At 40.3% G+C, this 20,779-nt stretch overlaps 1 protein-coding gene across 1 annotated transcript in view; it reads left to right on the plus strand.

Moving 5' to 3' along the window:
* The first annotated feature begins 898 nt into the window (after nucleotides 1-898).
* AIM1 (absent in melanoma 1) overlaps nucleotides 899-20,779 on the plus strand; it is a 40,708-nt gene continuing 20,827 nt past the window's right edge. Inside the window, exons 1-12 of the mRNA XM_010132045.1 lie at nucleotides 899-2,382; nucleotides 7,435-8,884; nucleotides 8,969-9,145; nucleotides 11,645-11,692; nucleotides 11,807-11,925; nucleotides 13,283-13,445; nucleotides 14,396-14,535; nucleotides 18,089-18,215; nucleotides 18,537-18,572; nucleotides 18,956-19,092; nucleotides 19,344-19,470; nucleotides 19,568-19,713. Of these exons, the coding sequence (XP_010130347.1) occupies nucleotides 1,631-2,382; nucleotides 7,435-8,884; nucleotides 8,969-9,145; nucleotides 11,645-11,692; nucleotides 11,807-11,925; nucleotides 13,283-13,445; nucleotides 14,396-14,535; nucleotides 18,089-18,215; nucleotides 18,537-18,572; nucleotides 18,956-19,092; nucleotides 19,344-19,470; nucleotides 19,568-19,713 (3,422 nt within the window). The 5' untranslated portion in view covers nucleotides 899-1,630. The remainder of the gene's footprint in view (nucleotides 2,383-7,434; nucleotides 8,885-8,968; nucleotides 9,146-11,644; nucleotides 11,693-11,806; nucleotides 11,926-13,282; nucleotides 13,446-14,395; nucleotides 14,536-18,088; nucleotides 18,216-18,536; nucleotides 18,573-18,955; nucleotides 19,093-19,343; nucleotides 19,471-19,567; nucleotides 19,714-20,779) is intronic.

The raw sequence follows: 20,779 nt of genomic DNA on the forward strand, positions 1-20,779 counted from the left end.
TCGGCGGCGGCAGAGGCGCCTGGGCGGTGGGGGCGTCCGCAGGAAAAAACCGAGCTTAAAACGCGCCGAAGCAGCCTCCTTGCTGCCGAGAAGGACCCGCTGCCCTGGGGAGGTTTGATGGGCCGAAGTAGGAGAATACTCGCGGTGTTTTGGAATAGACATTTCAAAACAAGTATTCATCGTACCGGCACGTAAAAAGTGCCTGTATATTAAAATGCAAATATGCATGTATAGTCGGCAGTGTAGTTGCGTGTTTCCTGTTTACCATGTTAATTAGAAGTTGTAAGAGAAAACTTCACCAAGAGTAATCCAGGGCAGTACCTGACCCAGTAATGCGCATTGAGTGATGCAGTGGCTTTTATAGGCCCGGCTTTTCTATCCCAAAGCACAAGCCAAGTATTTATTTGAACTCATTAATGAGAAATGTGTGAATTGTAATACAACTTACACCTTTGAAACTATTCTCTACCAGCACAAGTGTCAGAACTCATTCAGCTGGTGTGGAGCAGAAAGTCGAACTCCTCACTCTAATTTTTGTAAGGAAAATTTTGGCCAAGCAGTTTGTCTCCAGTCTTGCATGCTTTCCTGTATTATTTTGGGTGATGTTAACTAGTTGTGCAAAAGTTTGAGATTTGGGACCTATAATGTTGGTATTGTAAGGCAAGATGAGTGAACTCGTAAACAAATATGGGGAAAAACATACAGGAGGATCTTAGGATTTTAACTGTTTTTTGAGGGATTTGTTTTTCTTCCTTTTTGGGAGCTGGTATTGTTCAGTAAGCTGTTTTGTTTCCCATTCACTGTGTCCTTTTAATTGGTGGTGCTAATACAAACAGTGTATTATAGAAACGTTTTTGATGTTAACCAAATGTGTGTTTGTTTGTTTTTATAGTCCACCTCACAGTTTCCAGATTCTACCAGAGAAGAGAACAAAAAGAAACCAGTTTTGGAAAGACTTGGAAATTTGTTTGGTACGGGGAAAAGGAAGAATGTCAAGAGTTCACTAGAACACACCTTGCATCGGAAAGGGGAGAGGTCAGTTTCTCCTCACAGAACACAGCCGATATACTGCAGGCTCATAAAGGAAGGACACGAAGCTCCTGAAGTACCGGAGCACGTGGGAAACGTAAGTGCTGTTTCTGAGAGCCAGGCATATCATTTCAGCGGAGAAGTGGGACCGCTGTACCGCGATACCATTTCAGAATGGAGTAGTAGGGGAGTCTCTTCTGACAGCGAGTGGTCAGCAGATTGGAGCAGCGGCAGTGAAACCATAAGAAACTCTTTCTTTGAGAGCAACCTGAATGTGGAAACCCTGGGATTGGAGAAAGACTCCATCACGGATATAAATAATTCCACAACTCCAGATTTCATAAAAAGCTTGAGAACTTTGTCTAGTGAAGACTTAGAAAAGAGTATCTTAAGCCACAAGCAGCTTGTGAACACGTGGGTGTCTGAGGAGCCTGGGCATGCAATACCAAAGGATTCGCCATACGAGTTGGAATCTGCATCGAGTGAACACACACATACTGCTAGAGTGTTAGCAGTTGATATCTACCTGAGAAAAAGAGACGAACTCCTTAATGAACCTGTGACTGTTACATCGGAAGAAAACTGTAGTGACTCGGACACAATGGATAAAAAATCTGCTAATAAAAGATCTGGAAAAAGGAGAAAATCTCAATCATCTAGTGACATTCCAAATGGAGAGAGAAACCAGGCTGAGACTACTGCAAGAGAAGAATCTGTTTTTGAGGATGATGTCCCTTCTGAGGTGTTTACAGACAAGATAATAAACTCTGAAAGAAAAGCAAAGTCTTCTCAACAGGCTCCTGAAAGGAATTCCTCTTCCCCAGGTAATAATCAGGACCTAAAAGTTGGATCTCCTCACAAAGCAGCATCTAAAACTGAAGCTGACAAAGGCAAGCAGCAGGTATCAAACACAACCCCTGCAAGGAGAAGATCCTATAAGAAAAGTCAGTCAGACTCTGTCCCTGTTTCCCCTACTGGTTTAAAGGGTCAGGTAAAAGATTACACCTCAAAAAGGCAACCTTTGGCATCACCAGAGATTAACCCAGCGACAAAAAGAACTTCGATGGAAAAGGGAACTATACCTGTGGCTTTTGGGGAAGACAGCTTGGAGTCTCCCAAAGTTTCTTTGGCTGCTAAGACAGAAGACTCTGCCTCGGCGTTTGCTGAAGGCAGAAGTGAGACCAAGGCAGTAAAGCATGGTAATGGTTCGGATGGAAGAGCTTTCTTGCGTACTGATGGGATTAAAAATGGAGACCTGTGTACGTCAGCTGAGAGACAGACAAATGCTGATTTAGACAGCTTGAAGCTGAAGAGTTTGGATGCTTCCAGAACAGTCACGACAAAGATTAGCCTGTAAGTAACACAAACTCTTGCCTCTCTAGCTGTAATTTTGCCTGTATCTGTGTTTGGAATTATATAGGAAGACTAGCTATGTACCTGTTACCTATCTGTTTAAATTAAGAACTGTCTTTTTAAAAAAAATATATCATAATTGATGTTACCACTTAACAAGAACAATAGTTTACATGTGTTAGAAAAATATTTTTTTTTTTATGGATAGGGGGTTTTTTTGTATGTCAATGCCATTATGTGGAATAATTTAACATACACAGAAGCTGCTCTGTTGTCATCAGTGACGCTGTTTTTGCTCAGATTAGCTCGGTTGTCATTGACCTTAATGTCATTTTGCTGTCTGTAACCAACTGAGGATGTGGTTGAAGATGTTGTATGTGAAAAATCTTTGAGTAAGGACTGCGTAAGTGTTGTTCTTTGAAACAATGTAAGTTCTGCTCTTATTTTGTGAAGAAGTATAGAATGCAATGTAGAACGTCATCCTTCAAATGACATGATAAGTCACACTCCAGAGTAGTTGCTTTTTAAGTATGTGCAGAACAAATCAGGTAAAATTTTATGCGCGTGAGTAACTTCAGGCGTTTGCAGAATTTTGCATGTATAAGTTTGCAGGATTTGGTTTTACACTCGAAGAAATTGTCACTGATGTGATCAGTGCTTTCCTGCAGGTTATAAAGAAGTGGATATATTCATAACTTCCACTGTAATCACTAGTATGAGTCCAGCAACTGATTTCCTGGATTCTGTTACATTTTATTCTGCAGTGAATCATTTTATTGCATTCATCATTTCTGTTGTTTGATTGTCATAGCTCTGTGCTATTGCTTTCCTCATTCTGGTACATACATTTATAGGTGTCAGGGTACGGTGAATCCTATTGGTCCACCTGAATTATGCTGAGTGTTCAGAATTGCCATTCATTCGTGTTAGAGAGACGCGAAGGTTCAGTGTTATGGCTGAAGAAACACCTATGTTTCCAGTTATGCTTCCCACATCTGGGAAGTGTGGGAGTGTTAGGAACAATTTCCTTTGCATTATTTGTAACACTCTACATCTTATTTGTTCATTGCTAACTGAATTAAAAACGTCTCGTACTGGAAGTTAAGTTGTTGTAATTTTGTACATGGTGATGCTTTGCTGTGTGGCAGCATAGATGACAAATCTTAAACTCCAAAGTTTTATATCTTCACACTTCAAAGAAAAGGTAGCTTTTTTCTCTTTGTGTCGCTGTCATTGGTGATGATGAAGTTACCAGTGCTTGCCTAGTTGGATTTCATTTTTATGGCTATCTCCTTGGCTTGCTGTGCAGTGAATAATCCTTTCCTGTGCTCAGAGTCTAACAGACAAGTTATCCTTTCTGACAGATTTAATTTTAATGAATAAACAGCCTGTTCTATTTCACCTGATTTTGTGGGGTGAGTGCCACTCTGTGTCTTCGCCTTATCTGCTACTGTGGGAACTTTAGCCCTGGGTGGGGACTGCCGTGCTGCATGCAAGGTTCCTGATGCCTCTGACAGCGGTCATTGACAGTGCCACACAGTTTCTTTAGCCAGACAGATCAGTATGGTCAGATTATCTGCTATCGTTTGTCATTGTTCAGGAGAACACATGAACTATAAACCTGCTGTAAAATGGGAAGGGAAAAGATGGTGCCATTACTAGAAGAAGGTGTGGTTTTGTTCTCTTGTTATTGCTTTGAACTAGAGAACAGATAACTTTTCCATTTGCAAAGATTGAAAAGTTACTGTTAGATACTTCATACGAATCCCTTTCATGGACTCATTTGCCTCCTATAAGATGGATTTTGTATAATCAAAGTAGTTTTCATGTAAAAATGCATAATGTCTCTTACTAGTGACATTGTTCTGGAAATCAAGTTTCTTTAGAAACAGTTTTAAAAGAAGTAATTTTTGATGGTTCCCTGCAAGTAATTATAGCATTTTCTGTCTTCTTTCATTTTACGTCTCTGTTCTGGGCAGCTTGAAAGTCGCAAGATACTTTGCTTCCAGCTTTTGAAAGGAAAACCTACCAGATTTGAGGCTAAACTGAGGCTGATGGTACATCTTGATCCACAAATAAAACCTCAAGTAGTAGTTACTTTGGTGTGCTTAGCAGAAAACTTGGCTTCACTTGTCACATTTGATGTTCAGACATGGTTTTGTAGTTGTCTTTGCATTTGCGCCCACTTGTGGAATTATTCTGGTCTGTTAACGTGCCATTTTTCTTTGCTCACCTCAATCTGATGTGTTGGCATCAATGTTTTTTGGCATCTGTTACGTGCTCAGCGTGGTCTTTTGGACAGTGTGCTCCAACTATGTGACTCACCTTCCGGTTATGACTCTATTGGGAGAGGTTTAACTGCTTGCTTCCACAGGTTAGCTGCAAGGTGTAGCTGGGGAGAAGGACATCAGTATTTCCCTTGCGACTGCTTGCTCCTGGCATTGCAGATCAGCAGCAGGTAGTAGGAATCGGCCACGTTGGGCCCTAAGGAAGTGTTCACAATCTTAAGTGAATCCATCTTATTAATGTTTTTCCCCCGTACTAGGGGAGAGGCCTAAAGGATTCTCGAACAGCATCTCCTCCTTTTAAACAGGCTCAGAAACTCATTTCGTGCTATAAGGCACATCTTCTGGCTATATTTAAAATCAGTATTTCTGAGTGTGGAAAACACATAATGAAAAGATTCGTTAGAAGAGGCCAGCTGTAGTGGACGGAGCTCCACGGCTGAGCTTTCTATTTCTCTTCAGTCTCAGCTGTTCTGCTGCTGCTGCAGAAACAAATACTGCGGGATGTGAAATACAAAGTGCTGAAGTGGTTGTTTCTGCCTAAATTTGCAAAGCTTGAAACTATACCTCTGAGGTGTTTGATGTTCATTTAAAAGAGGCTTTAGGTGTGGCCAAAAACGGTCAGTGTTAACCATTAAACTTGCTTGTGTCGAGGCATACGGGGAGACGGGGGTTTTATTAGGAAGGTGGGTGTTGTAATGTGAGTGACAGGCTGACAAAGGAGTGATACAGCAGTGAGTCTGTTAAGATAACTAGGCCGTTAGTGATACCTCTTGAAGATACAGGTAGAAGGAGAGGAGAAGTACTTTCTTCTGATCAGAAAAGGACATGAAGGGTCCTGGTGAACAGGAAATTCAGCATGTGTCAGTAGTGCATGCTTGTAGCAGATGAAGGCAAAGCCTGGGCTACATGGGCAGGAGCATAGCCAGCAGGTCAAAGGAGAAGGTGTTTGGTGCTCATGAGGTAACATTGGGAGCATTACATTGAATTGTACCCCTCCCTTCTCTTCCAACTCTCTTCTGGTTCAGGAGAGATGTTCACAAATTGGAATGAGTCCCATGGTGAGCCGTGAAGAAGGGGATGGCACTGGAGCATAGCATGTATGAGGAGAAGCTGAAGCAGCTTTATTTACTCAGCTGAAAAAAGAGAAGGATATGGGTAGCCCTCAGTCATCTCTTGCTGCCTATAAAGGTGTTATAGAGAAGGCAGAGACAGATCCATCAATAGGATTACTATTGCAACCACACATCATCAGCAGGGTAAAACTAACCTGTCTCACGATGGTTTAATCCCAGCTCACGTTCCCTATTAGGAGTGCAGTGAAGATTCTTCCTAAGAGCATTCCAGTTGTGAACCAACATGAGCAGGCTGGTAGTTACAGTGAGTGCTGTTGGGAAGCCGCCTCCATAAAGATGTGGTGATTTTTAACAGTTGATTTCCAGATAGGTTTCTAAGCAGCTAAATTAGGGTTCCTCTGTTATTTCAGTCAATTTGTTCTTCATGATTTTCTCAAGGAAAGAAGCTTGTACGGTGGAGAGCCTTGCTTTCATAAGGTTGACTTTCTTACTTGGGATGGATCCCTTGAGGAAGAGGAGAAAGGAATGATCTTGGTTTGGGGATTTTTCATGTTAATTCATGTGTACCTCGTGTCTGTCTTCGGCTAAAGAGCTGTTTGAGAGCTCAGTGAATACAGTTTATGTAGGTAAAAAAGAAGAAGGTACAATCATTCACTGATTGACAGAGCATTTGTGGCCCTGGAGACTGTTGCTGCAAGCTAGTTTCTTTTATCTCCTGCCATTGGCAGTTTTCATGTAGTGCAGTTTCTGCCTGTTCCCCCAGCACCAAATGTCTCCAGATTCCTCTTTGGAGAACAGCTCTGCCTTTGAGATCATGGTGGGCTCCTCGACACTCCTTATATCTGACTGATAAATTTTGAAGACATGGGCCTTGCATCTTCACAGCTGTTCGTACTGTTCCTGCAGTAACAAGTGACATGGACAAGTGCTTTTCTCTGGGTGTAGGTATTCAGAGGAAGAAGTCTGAAAACTCTCAGCTGCTTGTCATCAGCCTTCTGCTGTAGTACAGGAGTACTGCGTGCTGTGTACTTGTACAGACCTCACTGTCCCTGCTGATAGGGAGGTTTCTCTGAGTGTTTCCTAATTCAATTCTTGTAAAATCAGCAGGGTTAGTTTGAATCATTAGCTGGCTTTACCTGAAGGAAATGGGAGAGGTGGTGCTTAGCCAACTGGTGATGCAGTTATTGGGGACAGTTACCTTTTCCACCAGCACTGAGGCCAGAAGAGGTCTTTCATTTGATTTAAGGTTGCTTCTGCAGTGTAAGGGCTGCAAAGAATCTGGGCAGATGTCTTCAAAACTCCTTGGAGAACTATATTCAAATGTTAACCAACTCATTATCACCTTAATGAATTGGGATTTGTTTCCTAAACTCTGTAGGGAATTGCATGCTTATAATTTATTCTGCCTATTCACTATTAAATTTTAATGTCTGTCAGCCATAAGTAGTTAAGTTCTCTGCCTCAATTACAGATGCTGTAGGCTGCTGTGTTTTTTGTTTTACTGAGCATTAAAGAACTATGTGCGTGTTTGAAATGTATCCTTATTTAGTGTCTGATTTTTTTTTTTTTTGGTCATTTGTATAGTTGCTTCTTTTTTTAATTAATTCCTTTTGAGATACGAAAATTTAAACATAGTATGACTCTGGAAAACTTCATTGTAATGTAACTCTGTGTCACTTTGCCTCCTGTAGTCCAGCCAAACCGAAGAATGTAGAGCTGAATTTTAAAGCACCTACAAATCAAGACAGTTTAGAAAATGAGCAGGATACTCTTGAAAAACCAGTTAACAAAACTAACAGCAACATTGCCAACAAAATTTCCTTGTTTGAAAATAAGTGTGCTAACCAGAGCCAGAGGCCTACTGACATCCCTGCTTTAAAAACTACCGCTGTACCAAGCACGTTTGTTGGCAGAGCAAAGCTGAAATTTGGAAAACAACCTAAGGAAAGCGAACAGCCTGATAAAACATTAAACAAGCAAAACAGTCGCCAGAAGTTACTTGAGAATGGCACACCAGAGAAGGAAAGTACTGCTGAATTAAAGGGCAAAAATGAAGAAGGCTCTTATGAGGATACTGGGAAGACAACTGAACTTAAAGTAAAAGCTGCGATATCCCTTTTTAACCAAAGCAGCAAAGTTGATGCTAGTAGCGTCTCTCTGAAGCATCCCGATCCAGAATTAACCACAGCTAAAAAAGAAAGTTCACCCTTTAAACTCCCTTTGCACTCGCCTAGTAAAAGCGAAAATGCTCAGGAGACTTCCTGCCAAAGAAATAGCACACGCTCAGAATTACACAAAAATGAAGAAAAGGTGCTGCCAAACACGGAGGTTTTATCACCTTGCAAAGATGATAAATGTTCTCTACCGTCTTACCAGGTTTCTAGTTCAGAATTTCAGAAGATGGAAAACGGAGATAAAAAGGCAAAGCCAGGAGATTTGAGCCTTGCAGCACTGCAGTACGATGACAGCAGTCCAGACAGTATATTGGAATCAGAGCACCACATCAATACACCAAAGAGCCCAGGCGAAACCTGTAACGGATCTCCTGAAGACGATAGTGTTTTTGATTCCCCGTGCGACATGAAGAAGTTTGCTGAAACAATAAAAAACTTGGACAGCTCCGTTTGTTTACCCCAGAAAAAGAAGAGGTCAAAGCTTCCCAAGTCCCCAGCACCTCACTTCGCAATGCCTCCTATTCACGAAGACAACTTAGAGAAAGTGTTCGATCCTAGTATATTTACTTTTGGGTTGGGACTGAGGAAGGAAAAAACACAGGATCTGTTACCGGCCCAACAAATTAAAATGCAAAGCTTGGAAACGATAGCCAGAGTCAGACCCAAGCGTGCATCAGCAGAGCAAAGTATCATATTCAAAGCCCTGCAATCATGTAATAGAGAGGAACCTGCCTTTACTCAGGAAGTAAACGGAAAAGAGAACATCGATAGTACAGATGGTGAAATTAAGAGATCCCGGCTTGAAAAAAGCTCCCTCTTCTCAAGCTTGCTATCTTCTACGTCTAAAGAGAAGCTCTTTAATCCTTCAGTAAATAACACCACAACAGCTTTTACAGCAGACTCCCCGGCGATGCCGCCTTTACAACAGGACGCTTCTGGACCATTTGGCATGCCTCAAAAATCTGAGGTAACAAAGATCATTCATGGAACACAACCATGTAAAATTTTGTCTGCCTGCTGTATGATTGCTAATTTTCATTTTGCAATTCAGTCTCTTTCAGATATGAAGTTTCCAAGCTTTGTGGAGAAGTACATGCAAGCAGATAGTGCAAAAAAAGAACTAAATTTACAAATGCCCAGCTATGGGAACCCTGAGAAAAGTTTTTCCAGCTGGTTAGGGCAAAGCAGATATGAATCAAATGTCCCCACTGGTTTATTAGATGTGGATGTAAGTATTGTGTTGTTTAAAATCTGCCTGGAAAGTTATCCAGCTTTTATATTTTTTTACATACATACATTGTTTTGTTTTGTTTCTCCTCTTAGGGACATACATAGATTACAGATACGTAGATGTGAATGTAGGTGCGGTCCCAGTTTCCTCTGATATTGGCTACACATGAAAATGAAATGGCATCTATTAACATACTGTGTTTCTTCCTGGTGCCCTTATTTTGAGCTCTTCACAAGTATGAATTGAACTGTATGTTTGAATATGTCTTCATACTTGATTTTGTATTATTTTGAAACAAATCTCCTGCTAACTTTATTTTTTACTGTAAATTAGTAGAATGCTTTTTGAGAACTTTAGAAAACTTTTGCTGCTTCATGTGTTGACAGTAAGCTCTCCTCTTCCAGCAAGACATTCAGCCATTGCACTGTTAAATGAGGTAGCAGGGCAAACTTTTTTTTAGCCCTGTTTTCATTCCCAGTATTCCCATGCATTTGATAGAAAATACATGTATTCTTTAAGAACGGGATAGTGGTGATTATTGAAAGTGCTGCTGCAGCGAAGGGCTGTCCCTTTGTCTAGTGATGAGCATCTATTCATCACGAGTGAAGGCAGACCTATGTTTTCCCTTTGAGACAACTTTACCCAAAAGTTGAAGAACTTTGTAATCTCTCTTTTCAAAATGATGAACCAATGTCCTGTATTTCTGTGGGTGTGGGGACTGTTACCCAAGAGGAAAACTATAATCAGGAGATCTAAGAACCATAGGTAGAAATACGTTCCCCAGTGTCAAATAGACACATTAATGTGATTTGTGGAATTGAAGCAGCGTATAAGAAGTTTGAGAAATACTTTTCCAAAGCTAATGGGTATCTGCTCTTACAGTTCTACTAAAAGGAGCGTGGCAGTAGTAGAAATAACTCCTTTTTTACCTTGCAGAAGAAATCATCCTTGCAATTTTGAGGATGTAGATTTTTCTCTCAAAGCTTTTTAATTAGCATGGGGATGCAAATTAGGGGTGTTATTTGCAGTGATGTAGGCTTAACACTGCCAGTTAAAAGGGCTTTCTTACTCTGGATGGTCCTGCTTGGATTTCAAAACCTGAGTTTAAAGCTAAATGACTAGTACTGAATTTTTTTTGTTTCTTTCTTTTCTACTTAAACTGTTGTTCCTGAGCGGGCTTTAATTTTCCAGTGTGGTATGGAGTCCTAATATGGCAAGGGGGTACGTACACACATAAGACTGCTCTTGAGATCAGCCCATTAGGCTCCAGAGGGTTCCAGGACTTCTGTAGCACTGTTGGTGACTCTTGAGTTGTCTTGCTCCAGTTAGACAGGAACTGAAGAAGTTTGTATGATGTACACTTACTGTGCATCTTCCACTGACTAAGAAAATGATGATGCAACGGCTAATGGGTAATGTGAAGGAAAAGAGTAAGGGCAGCCCAAAACAATGACTCTGGCATTCCTTAAAACACAGAGCAAGTTCTAACAGGGATTGAAGCACAGGCTAAAAAACCAGTCGTGCTTCAACGTGTCTTGATGATGCCTACAAAAATCTGATGGTGGTTGGAAACTCTGTCCCAAGACCACTGCCAGGCTGCGTGCTGACTGTTCTCATTAGTTCATTGCATGTGTTGCTGGTTATCTTAGGCTGCAGCCTATTTAGGGGCAGGATCTGTTTGGGGTGTTTGGGGTTTTTTTGTTTGTATAAATAGTTCCTAGAGGAGCAAAACCCTGTCCCAGAATGAGCTCTCCTGTCCTTGCTAGGAAACCAAACACATAATTGCCACTATTTCTTTGTTTTAGGAAGACGTGATGCAGTGACAACTTTCCCATATATTCTATACCCTGTAATTTACCACTGACTTCAACGTTGTTTTAGATTTTGTATTCCTCAGTGTGTTTTATTTGTTCTCAGGATTTTTAGTCTATCGCTTATTGCACAGAGTCCCACACTTTTTGAAGAAACATATCTTGTAACTGGCAAAAAAATGATTGTGCCAGTTAGTTTATACATGTGTGTGCCATCGTGCCACCTCAGGCTTTTCATATATTCCTTAAAAATTATTTCATGCTTTATGGTTGCCAGACATTTAAACCTTCATTAATATCTTACTGTAGAGCATTTACTTCATTAATGCCAGTTTTTCTAAGTGGTCTCTTGGTGAAGAGCTCCTGGAGTATATAGGAAGCTATTCAGAAGGATTTTAAAGCATCTCAAGTCTGGAGTTAGTTGGTTTCAGTGAGGTGATAATTCAGAGTTAAAAAAAAAATTTGTGTAAATTTGTACTTTCATGTCAAGATACTGCTCTTTGGGAAGAGGGAGGAGTTGAAGCAGTAGGTAGGTGTAGTTGAAATGTTACCAGCTTTTTACTACTCAGACTAATTTTAATTCATTTTCACTAAGATCTTTTTTATAGCTGAGCATTGTTATTGAATAGATTTTTGGTTTGGTTTTTTTGTGTGTGTGTGACATTTCTCTCCCCACTGTTTATAGGCACTTGCAAGAAATGGACAAAGTAAAATCAATCCCAGACCTGGCAAGGTAAGATCAATATTGTTATCTTTACTGTTTCTCTCTATATTTAAAACATAGCAAGATAGAATGACATGTTGTTGGTGTTTGGTTTTTTGTTGTTGGTTTTTATTTTTAACACAGCTGGTGATATTCTGTGATTCAGACTATCCAAAAAATGGTATTGAAGTTTTCCATGATGTTCTGGATTGCAGTTCTTGGGTTCTGTCACCAACGATTTTAGTTAAAGTCATCAGAGGGTGGTAAGAGATTGATTTTTATTCTTTATCGTTGGTCTATCCCAAAATCTTTTGAAACAGAACTGGCATGTAGCTCACAGTAAGTCTGCCTTGCAAATGGCAATGTAACGTAGACACCTATGAGCGAGAAAATTGGGTGTTTTACTTCTGCAATAGGAAATTCTGGGCTGGGAAACTTATTTGGCTGACCAGTTGAGAGAGTGTTACCATCTGGGGGGGTGCAGTGTTAGCCCAGGCATAGCCATGGGGTGAAATGACAGATTCTGTCCAGCCATGCTGCCCTTTGACTCCTCTCCCCTTTGTGGGTTCTAGGATAGTGTTCGTATTGGGCTAAAAAGCTAGCAAAGGATTTCAAAGCTAGGTCTGAAAGAGATTTGGATGCAAATTAATTGCGTGTCCAAATGTGTGAGGTGGTGCTATAGAGATAATTGATTTTTTCCTCTGAGGAGTCCAGGGGGAATTTTTCTTTGAAAACTAGATTGCCTGAGGGTAATTAAAAAAAAAAATCTCCTACATTCTTCATAGCATTGACAGAACAGCCATTATTAGTGGGGACAGCATGGCAAGTTAAATTGTGGCCGGGCTGTAATACAGTTAAATAGCAGGTTCTCAAAAGTAACGATCTGATAGTAAGCTGCAGAAATGAGGGCTAGCTGCAGTAGGAGGCTCTGGGAAGCACACTGATTGCTGTTTTAGCTTCAGAAAACCTGAATGAAAATCTTTTGATCTGTGTGAACCAGGTCATCTTTTCCAGCATGGACTAGGGGGCTGGTTTTTGCTTCCACTCCCTTCAACAAGAGCTCCAGGGGAGGGTTTTATATTTGCATATGGCTAGAGTTTTTATCTAGTTATATGTTCAAAGCTGCTGTTAAAAATAAAGTTGTGCTTGACTTCCGAGCAGTCTTATCGCCCTTTGGCGCATCTATACCAGCCCCTGTGGATCTCCAGGCTGTTGTTCAGATGATCGAAGTAGCGTTTCTGTTTATACGTGACGCAGCAGTCTGCAGTGTCAACATTTTCTGACCTACAAGTGGGTTCTGATTAGTATCTCATGCAAAAGTCTGGTATTCATAGACGGTAGTCTTGCTGCCCCAAATCACCAATTTAAAAAGGTGGAGGAGTTTTTGATGAAATTACGAAGTCAGCAGTAGGCACCTTTGGTTTTATCATTGCTTTCACAAGTATCACAGAGACCAGAAATGGCTTGCATCATCAGTACTGGGCAAATAGGCTGGTTTGGGATGGTGGGAAGGATCTAGAAATAATACTTCTTACAAAAGGATTAGTTAAATGGGCACATGATTTTATGCAAATCACACTTGATAAAGCACCATTAAAAAGGAGATTATTTTATTTTAAGCTGGATACTCTATGAGAAACCAAATTTTGAAGGCCCTTCTATTCCTCTGGAAGAAGGAGAGATGGAACTCCCAGATATTTGGGGTGCAGGTACTTCTGAAGAGCTCAATAAATGCAGATCTCTGAAGCCTACAGTGATTGGTTCAATAAGACACGTTGTTAAGGCAAGTAATATAAGAAAATTCTGTATAGATCTTAATGTTTGGTATGTATACTGATACAAAGTGTGATTTGTGTAGTAAGACACAAGTGTAGCATGAGTTGTAAATGCATGAGACATTCTTCCATGGCGAATTTGTTGTTTAATCACAAGATAAATGAGGGGGCTTTTGCACAATGGGAATTATGGTAACAGCCGCTGGAAGGATAGAGCAGGATGAAAAGTTAGTGGGTTTTATTAGAACAGCCTCCCAAATGTGATGTTGCATGTGCTTGGTCAGTCTCTCAGGGAAAAAAAAAAACATTCCCGAAAACCATCAGTAATTCCACAGACTCATATTTTCAAAAGATGTGGGTGGCTTTTTCTTTTTTATTTTTTAAATGTAAACCAAATTTACACTCAACACAAACTTTAGTGTCAAACAACAAAATAGCCATGAATGCGCAAACGTACGAGGGAGTTTCACACGTGGTGTAACAGCCTTCCTATACTCGCTTTTAACCTACCATTAAGTAGTTGGCTTTACAGGTTGCCAAAGCAAGCATGACCTATAAAGTTATTTGACTAGGAAAGGAAAAAGGAGGAATATATATTCCTCATAACTACAATTCTCGTTTGAATTGGAGTTCTTTTCAAGAATGGTTTGCTTTGTGTTATCTTCAGATTTAAGTTGCTAGAGGAGATGTTAACTGATGGCAGAAGATGCATTTCTGCCTGGATGACAGGAAGTAAACACTGTAAATGCTGATTAGGGATTGACTGACTGTCCTGATCCAAACAGAGAGAGGCAGGCTGGCCTAGCTGTTTTTATTACAGGCATCTAACAGCAGTAGTAATTGACAAGAGGGGAAACAATTTAAAATAAGCGGGTGTTTCAAAACTGATTTAGTTATGCACATTAATTACAGAACTCGCAGCACAGATCAAGTGGTCATGGCAATCTTCATTTTTCAGGATTACAGGGTTTGCCGAATTGATTTGTATACAGAACCTGAAGGGTTAGGAATCGTAACTTCCTTTTTTGATGACACTGAAGAAACAGGGGTGTTTGGAACCACTCAGAAGACTTGTTCTATCAAAGTACACTGGGGCATGTAAGTGCGTAGTTCTGTATGAACGTGTACTGCTATGAAAGGAATTTGGTTTAAACCATTGGTTACACCTGTCAGACATGCAAGCAGGCTGTGTTTATTCTAATTCCATGTTTTGGTTGTGTTTGTTGACAGTAGCATTAGTACATCATTGTAATGCTTCACCCTTGGAGAGGCTGAACTCTTCAAATGTAGTGTTAGAGACAGTTTTTCTTCTGCTTGCATGTAGTAAAGACATCTGTATTTTTAGCAAAGAAATGCGTTTTCCTCTCTTGCTCTTTCTTATTCAGGCAAACATAACTGAGTGTGGGGGGATGACCTGTTGTGATAAGACCACATTTCCTACTTGCTTTCACCTAAACTTGAAATCATTGTATTAAAAGAAGAAATTTTTCATGCCCTTGTGTTACAAAATAAGACTTAGTGTCACATGCGAACTTTGGAAAGCATTCTTGTATTTCCCAGTGCATCTTAATCTGTGTTTTTGGTGATGTTTGGGACATGTGTGTTACGTCATCCGAAAATATCTGGCCATGTGAGTTAGGAATGTAATATATGTCATGAACTAAGCAAGCTTTTAGGAGAAAGGAGACGTCTAAGGAACAGTCCAAACGCTGTAGCAATAGTAGTTTTGATAACTTATGCTAACTTATAAATCAGTACTGAAAATATGCCTCGAAGTGTTACTGGGAAAAGTACTCAGAAGAGGCAGGCTGCTTTCCAATATAAAGTGAGAGAGTGGAACCACTTTCAGTGATGTTGGGTCCTGCAGAACATTTTATAGGGTGTTCAGACCTTGGTTGTTACCTGTTGTCCATGCTGTGTTTGGACACCAATAGCGTTTGCCTTGTGGCAGATGGTCTATCAAAACCTGCCTGGCTAAAGGCAAGTGTTACATAGTGCTTCAAAAATATATTCAAATATGCCACGTGATAGATGGGGCATTTGAGTAGTTAGGCAAAAGGTAGTTTATCTAATTAAATCTTTACGCTTTGATTTGGGGAAAAAATTAAGCATTTGGGTATGTAGGGAGATCTTAAGATGTCCAAGTAGCTGGTTCTCTGACAGGAGGATATTTCTGTTGAGCCACAAGCTTAATCCAGATTACATGCCTGCCAAGAGTAATGAAATCAGTTGTTATTTGGAGATTGATTATTAACTGACTTCATCTGCCTCTCTGCTTTGTTTCTGTCCCTCACTTAAAAGCATTCTGTGAATATTGAAATCACAAAATTTTTGGAAAGTAAGCAGAGCCTGTGCACATCTCTCAGACTGGTCCTTATTTTGCATCAGTGAGATGACATTTTTTGCACTAAATCTGTGTAAACTCTTACAGTCTTAATTTCTCTCTGTTGCGCTTGGATTCCTTGAGGGAAGGCACAGTAATATTTGCACCAGGAAGCAAAACAGATGGTTGAAAAATAGTGTTTCTTAGATGTCAGTTCATTATTCCAGTGTAAAAAGCAGTAGATTCTACCCATTGCTTGCATGAGAAATTCAGTAAATTGTTGCTGCTTTTTTGCGTGTTGCAGTGTTTTTTCTTTAGTTTACAGGCGTGGCATAGCTCACTGTCTTGACAGTTGAGGGAGGCTCTGGTTCTGAGTCACCTTGCCGTGTGGGTGTGGTTGTATCTTCTTAAAATTTCCCAGTGTTTGTGCTTAATTGTTGTTTACTAAAAGCTGCCAACAAAAATGACTCAGTGCACCTCTATCTTCCGATTGTACTCGCTCCTTGGACTTCCGTGTGTTTAAATTCTCACAGTGAAGTTAAGTCATAGAATCATAGAATCGTTTAGGTTAGAAAAGATCTTTAAGATCATAGAATCCGTTAACCCAGTACTGCCAAGTCCACCATTAAACCATGTCCCTGAGTGTTTCTCCTACATGTCTTAAATACCTCCAGGGATGGTGATCCCACAACTTCTCTGGGCAGCCAGTTCCAATGCTTGACAACCATTTTGGTGAAGAAGCTTTTCGTAATATCCGATATAAACTTCCCCTAGCACAACTTAAGTCCATTTTCTCTTGGTCCTATCGCTTCTTAATCGGGAGAAGAGACTCATACCCACCTCACTGCAACCTCCTTTCAAGTAGTTGTAGAGAGCAATGATGTCTCCCCTCAGCCTCCTTTTCTCCGGGTTAAACCACCCCGGTTCCCTCAGCCGCTCCTCATAAGACTTCACCAGGTTCGTTACCCTTCTTTGGAATCACTCCAGCACCTCAGTGTCTTTTTGCAGTGAGGGACCCAAAACTTGAACAGAGTATGTGAGGTGTGGCTTCACCAGTGCTGAGCACAGGGTAATAATCACTTGCCTCCTCCTGCTGGCTCATGTTCAGCTGGCTGTCAACCAGCACCCTCAGGTCCTTTCCCACTGGGCAGCTTTCCAGCCACTCTTCTCCAAGCCTGTAGTGTTGCAGGGGACCCAAGTGCAGGATATGACACTTGGCCTTGTTGAACCTCATACAGCTGCCCTTCGCCCATCGGTCCAGATCCCTCTATAAAGCCTCCTGACCTTCAAGCAGATCAAGACTCCTGCCTGAGTTGGTGTTGACTGCAAACTAAGTTGAGGGTTTACTGACTGGTGCGGCTGCAGGACACACAACACGTCAAACATTCATCTGTAGGCAGCGATAAAACTAAAGCTCTTTCTTTATTTCTTGGAACGGTATATCTGCAGTGAAACTATACCAACTTGTGCCAGTTCTCATCAGCTTGGAATCTGCCTTTTAAGCATGATAGAGTGATGGATTATTTAACACTTATCTAGTATCTTGGAATTACCCATTATGATCCTTCCAGGATTTAAGGGTGTTCCAGTGTAATATCTGTTTTAAACTGATCCATGTAGCACTTCTGAGAGTGCTAAATTTAACTGGAAGAAATACGTTGCCATCTTTATGCAGAGATTAGCAGTATGTTTCTTTGTTTCCAGTGATTGATTACTGACTAAGATTTTATGGGAAATGCTTTGAAAAGCTACTGTTGCTGTCCCAATCAGGAATTTTGAAAGTTATTTCTTTCAAAGCAGATTTTTAGCAGACAAACCATTAAGGAAGTAGATTTCTGAGGAGTTGCCAGGGGTTTCTACGTATTGTTAAATAACACAGGTTTAGAATTTTCTATTGAACAGATTGTGCAACAAATCCAAGTTTAGGTTAGTAGAGATCTTTCAACTTCTTGAAAATTGGTTCTGCATATTTTAAAAATATTCTAAAAACAATACAGAGTAACCTTAAGACTTGAAACTTCAGTCTAAAACTTGAGTTGCCTTCAGATAAGACGGTCAAATTCTTAACTGTCTGTTCATAGTGCTGGTTTTGGGTGGGTTTTTTTAAGTCTGTTCTAACAAAACACTTGCGTTATGGGTGGGTGGTTCCTGCTCAGGCACAGAAGTTTGCCAATATGCCAGCTTGTAGTTGGAAGTTTTGATGGTAAAGAAACAAATTTTATTAAGGGTACAATGATGTCTTTTCGAAAGTAAACATATTGTCTTGTTCTTTACTGTTCAGAAATGTCCTGGGGTTTTTATCTTTTGCTTTCTGCCCCTCGCCTTTAGATGGCTGATTTATGAAGAACCTGGTTTCCAGGGAGTCCCTTTAATGTTGGAGCCTGGTGAATATCCTAATTTAGCATTCTGGGAGAAGAAGGAAGCCTACATTAGGTCCATGAGGCCCTTGAAAATGGTAAACTACTGTTGTTACTTGCAAGTTATATGACCTATATTTATGTGTTAGAAAAAAATGTGTTAAGGTGGCTAGATTTTTCAAGACTCACAAAACTATAACTTTTATAGACTAAAAATTTTGATTTTTAAATTCTTGAACTTGGAGCATTTGATTACATCCATTTCTGCCTTTAATCTGTCATCTTACTTTCATTTGTGTTCTTCAAGGAAGACTTCATCTTAATTCTGTCTTTTTGCAATGAGTTAATGACTATTATAGTTGCCTATAAGTTGACTAGCTAAGTATAGACAACTGTTGTTTGTTTGTTTTTTTCAACAGGGTGGTCGCAAAGTTGAATTCAGTGGAGAGCCAAAGGTAAAAGCCAGTATTTATTTGATCGTCCAAAGGTATTTTTTAATACATGAACTACACGTGGATAGATAAATGTGTCTTGATCATGGATCAACTACTGATAGTTTGGTGGCTGGTCCTACTGTGTGTGACCACACCATGAAACTGCAAGTTCTGTCACGTTTACGCATCCATCACATACGTACATGACAGCATCAGCGACTGTCTGGGTAATGCAGATGGGTAATGAATGTTCAAGCCCTCATGTTGCACCTTTAGAAGAGAATAGAGAGGTCCCGCTAATTCTAAATTATTTTTATAATTTTGCCTTCTCTCGCTGTGTGCCTGTGCAGAAGAAACTGTCTGTTGCTCTCTGCAACTTTTCTTTTACTTCATTTCCACTACAGGTAATTGTTTACGAGAAGCCGTTCTTTGAAGGGAGACATGTGGAAGTAGAATCAGAGATCCTTATGCTTGATGACAAGGAATCAGAAGAAAAGATGAGACTTACATCAGTGGGATCCATGAAAGTACTGGGAGGAGTGTAAGTGTGGGACAACACCAGCAATATTTCCACTGCAACTGAATTAGTAACTCCATAGGCTGGAAATTGCAGTGGACAAACAGTACCTGTTTATTTTGTCTGTTCTCCTGGTATTGGGATTTACACATATGCATGGGTTAAATATGCAGATATTCACAGCAAAAGAACACATTTTTCACACCCATATCTCCTCCATAACAACACGGAGTGGCAGTTGTCCATTTTCACACGCAGACTTTGTTGTTGTTTAGTTGGGTCGCTTACGAGAAGCCTGGGTTTGAAGGCCATCAGTATTTGCTGGAAGAAGGAGCGTATCGGGACTGGACAGACTGGGGTGGCTATGATGACAAGTTGCAGTCACTGCGACCGATTGTTGGCGTAAGTTCCAAGAACACGTAGTAGGCATCTGCTGAGTGCACTGAAATGTCACGTTGCATTTTCCTTATGATGCTTTTCCTTTTCTTTGTTTTAACAGGACTTCACAAGCTCTCACATGATAATGTACAGTGAAAAAGACTTTGGATCAAAGGGTTCCAATATTAATGTGTTAGGAATTATTTCCAATTTGAAAGACACTGGATACGGGCTGAGGACACAGTCTATAAATGTGCTAAATGGCGTGTAAGTGATATTTTTAATCATTCTTTAGTTTTAAATGTGCTATTCTTTTTAGAATTTGATAGTATTTGCAGATGTTTTTCAGCACTCTGACTTCTAATGTCTGTGTGGAGTCTTCAGGTAAAATTTTTCGCCCTTGACTACAGAATGTGAAAAGTGAAGTTTTTGTGAACACGTATAGTAAATCAGTTTTCTTCTCACAATAAGATCAGATGGTCACAGGAAGTGTTGACTTACTGATACCCAAAGTATAAAGCATGAGATGAGAGAGTATTTCATTAGAGAGATAGAAATATCTTGTTCTTGTGGCTGTATTTTTTTAAAGCGTTTCAACATCAAAATTTTTATGGAACTAGTTTGCAGTTTTGAAATTAATTTCCAAGCTTCTTGGGTTTGACCAGAGGCAGGTTCCTTGCTCTTTCAGTGGTAACTCTTACCATGCACACTAATACATTCTCATGTTAATAAAACTTGACCTGTTCTGAAAAGTAGCACTGCTTCTGCAGTGAATCCTGTAGGTGATAATAACGTTTTAGTACTGTAGTGTTGCTTTTACTTTTTTTTAACACAATAGTTCCCAAGATTTTGCTTTGGCATGGCCACTAACTCTTAGCTCTTTGCACCATGTGCGGTGTCACACACGGTTGATAAACTGACTTTGCTGTTTGATTTGTTCAGTAGATCAATTGCAGATTGAGTTTCACAGCCTCACAGACTGCATCAAAGTATTTTGGAAATTCAAACAAGTATTAGCAATTGTGTCTCTAAGTTACGTGAAGTACTCGAACCAAAAGAATATGTGACATATAGTCTCCTCACTGCCTAGAGTGCAGGAGGCTTACTGAAAGCTCTGTCTTACCCAGCCACACCCTGAATCTTTCTGTGTCTTATCTGTGCAATACCACTGCAAGTTTTGTCTGGATAAAGATTGCAGAATGAAGCTCAGTGCGTTACAGAGGAATGGTTTTAATTTGTATGTGAATATGGCGCAACAGCAGTTTGGTTTTGCCTGGTGACCTTTGAAGCCACCGTGCTCTTTTGCCTTCTGTAATATGCAAGGGGGATACAT

This window comes from Buceros rhinoceros, unplaced genomic scaffold (assembly GCF_000710305.1).
Source record: "Buceros rhinoceros silvestris isolate BGI_N320 unplaced genomic scaffold, ASM71030v1 scaffold15202, whole genome shotgun sequence".
NCBI lineage: Eukaryota > Metazoa > Chordata > Aves > Bucerotiformes > Bucerotidae > Buceros > Buceros rhinoceros.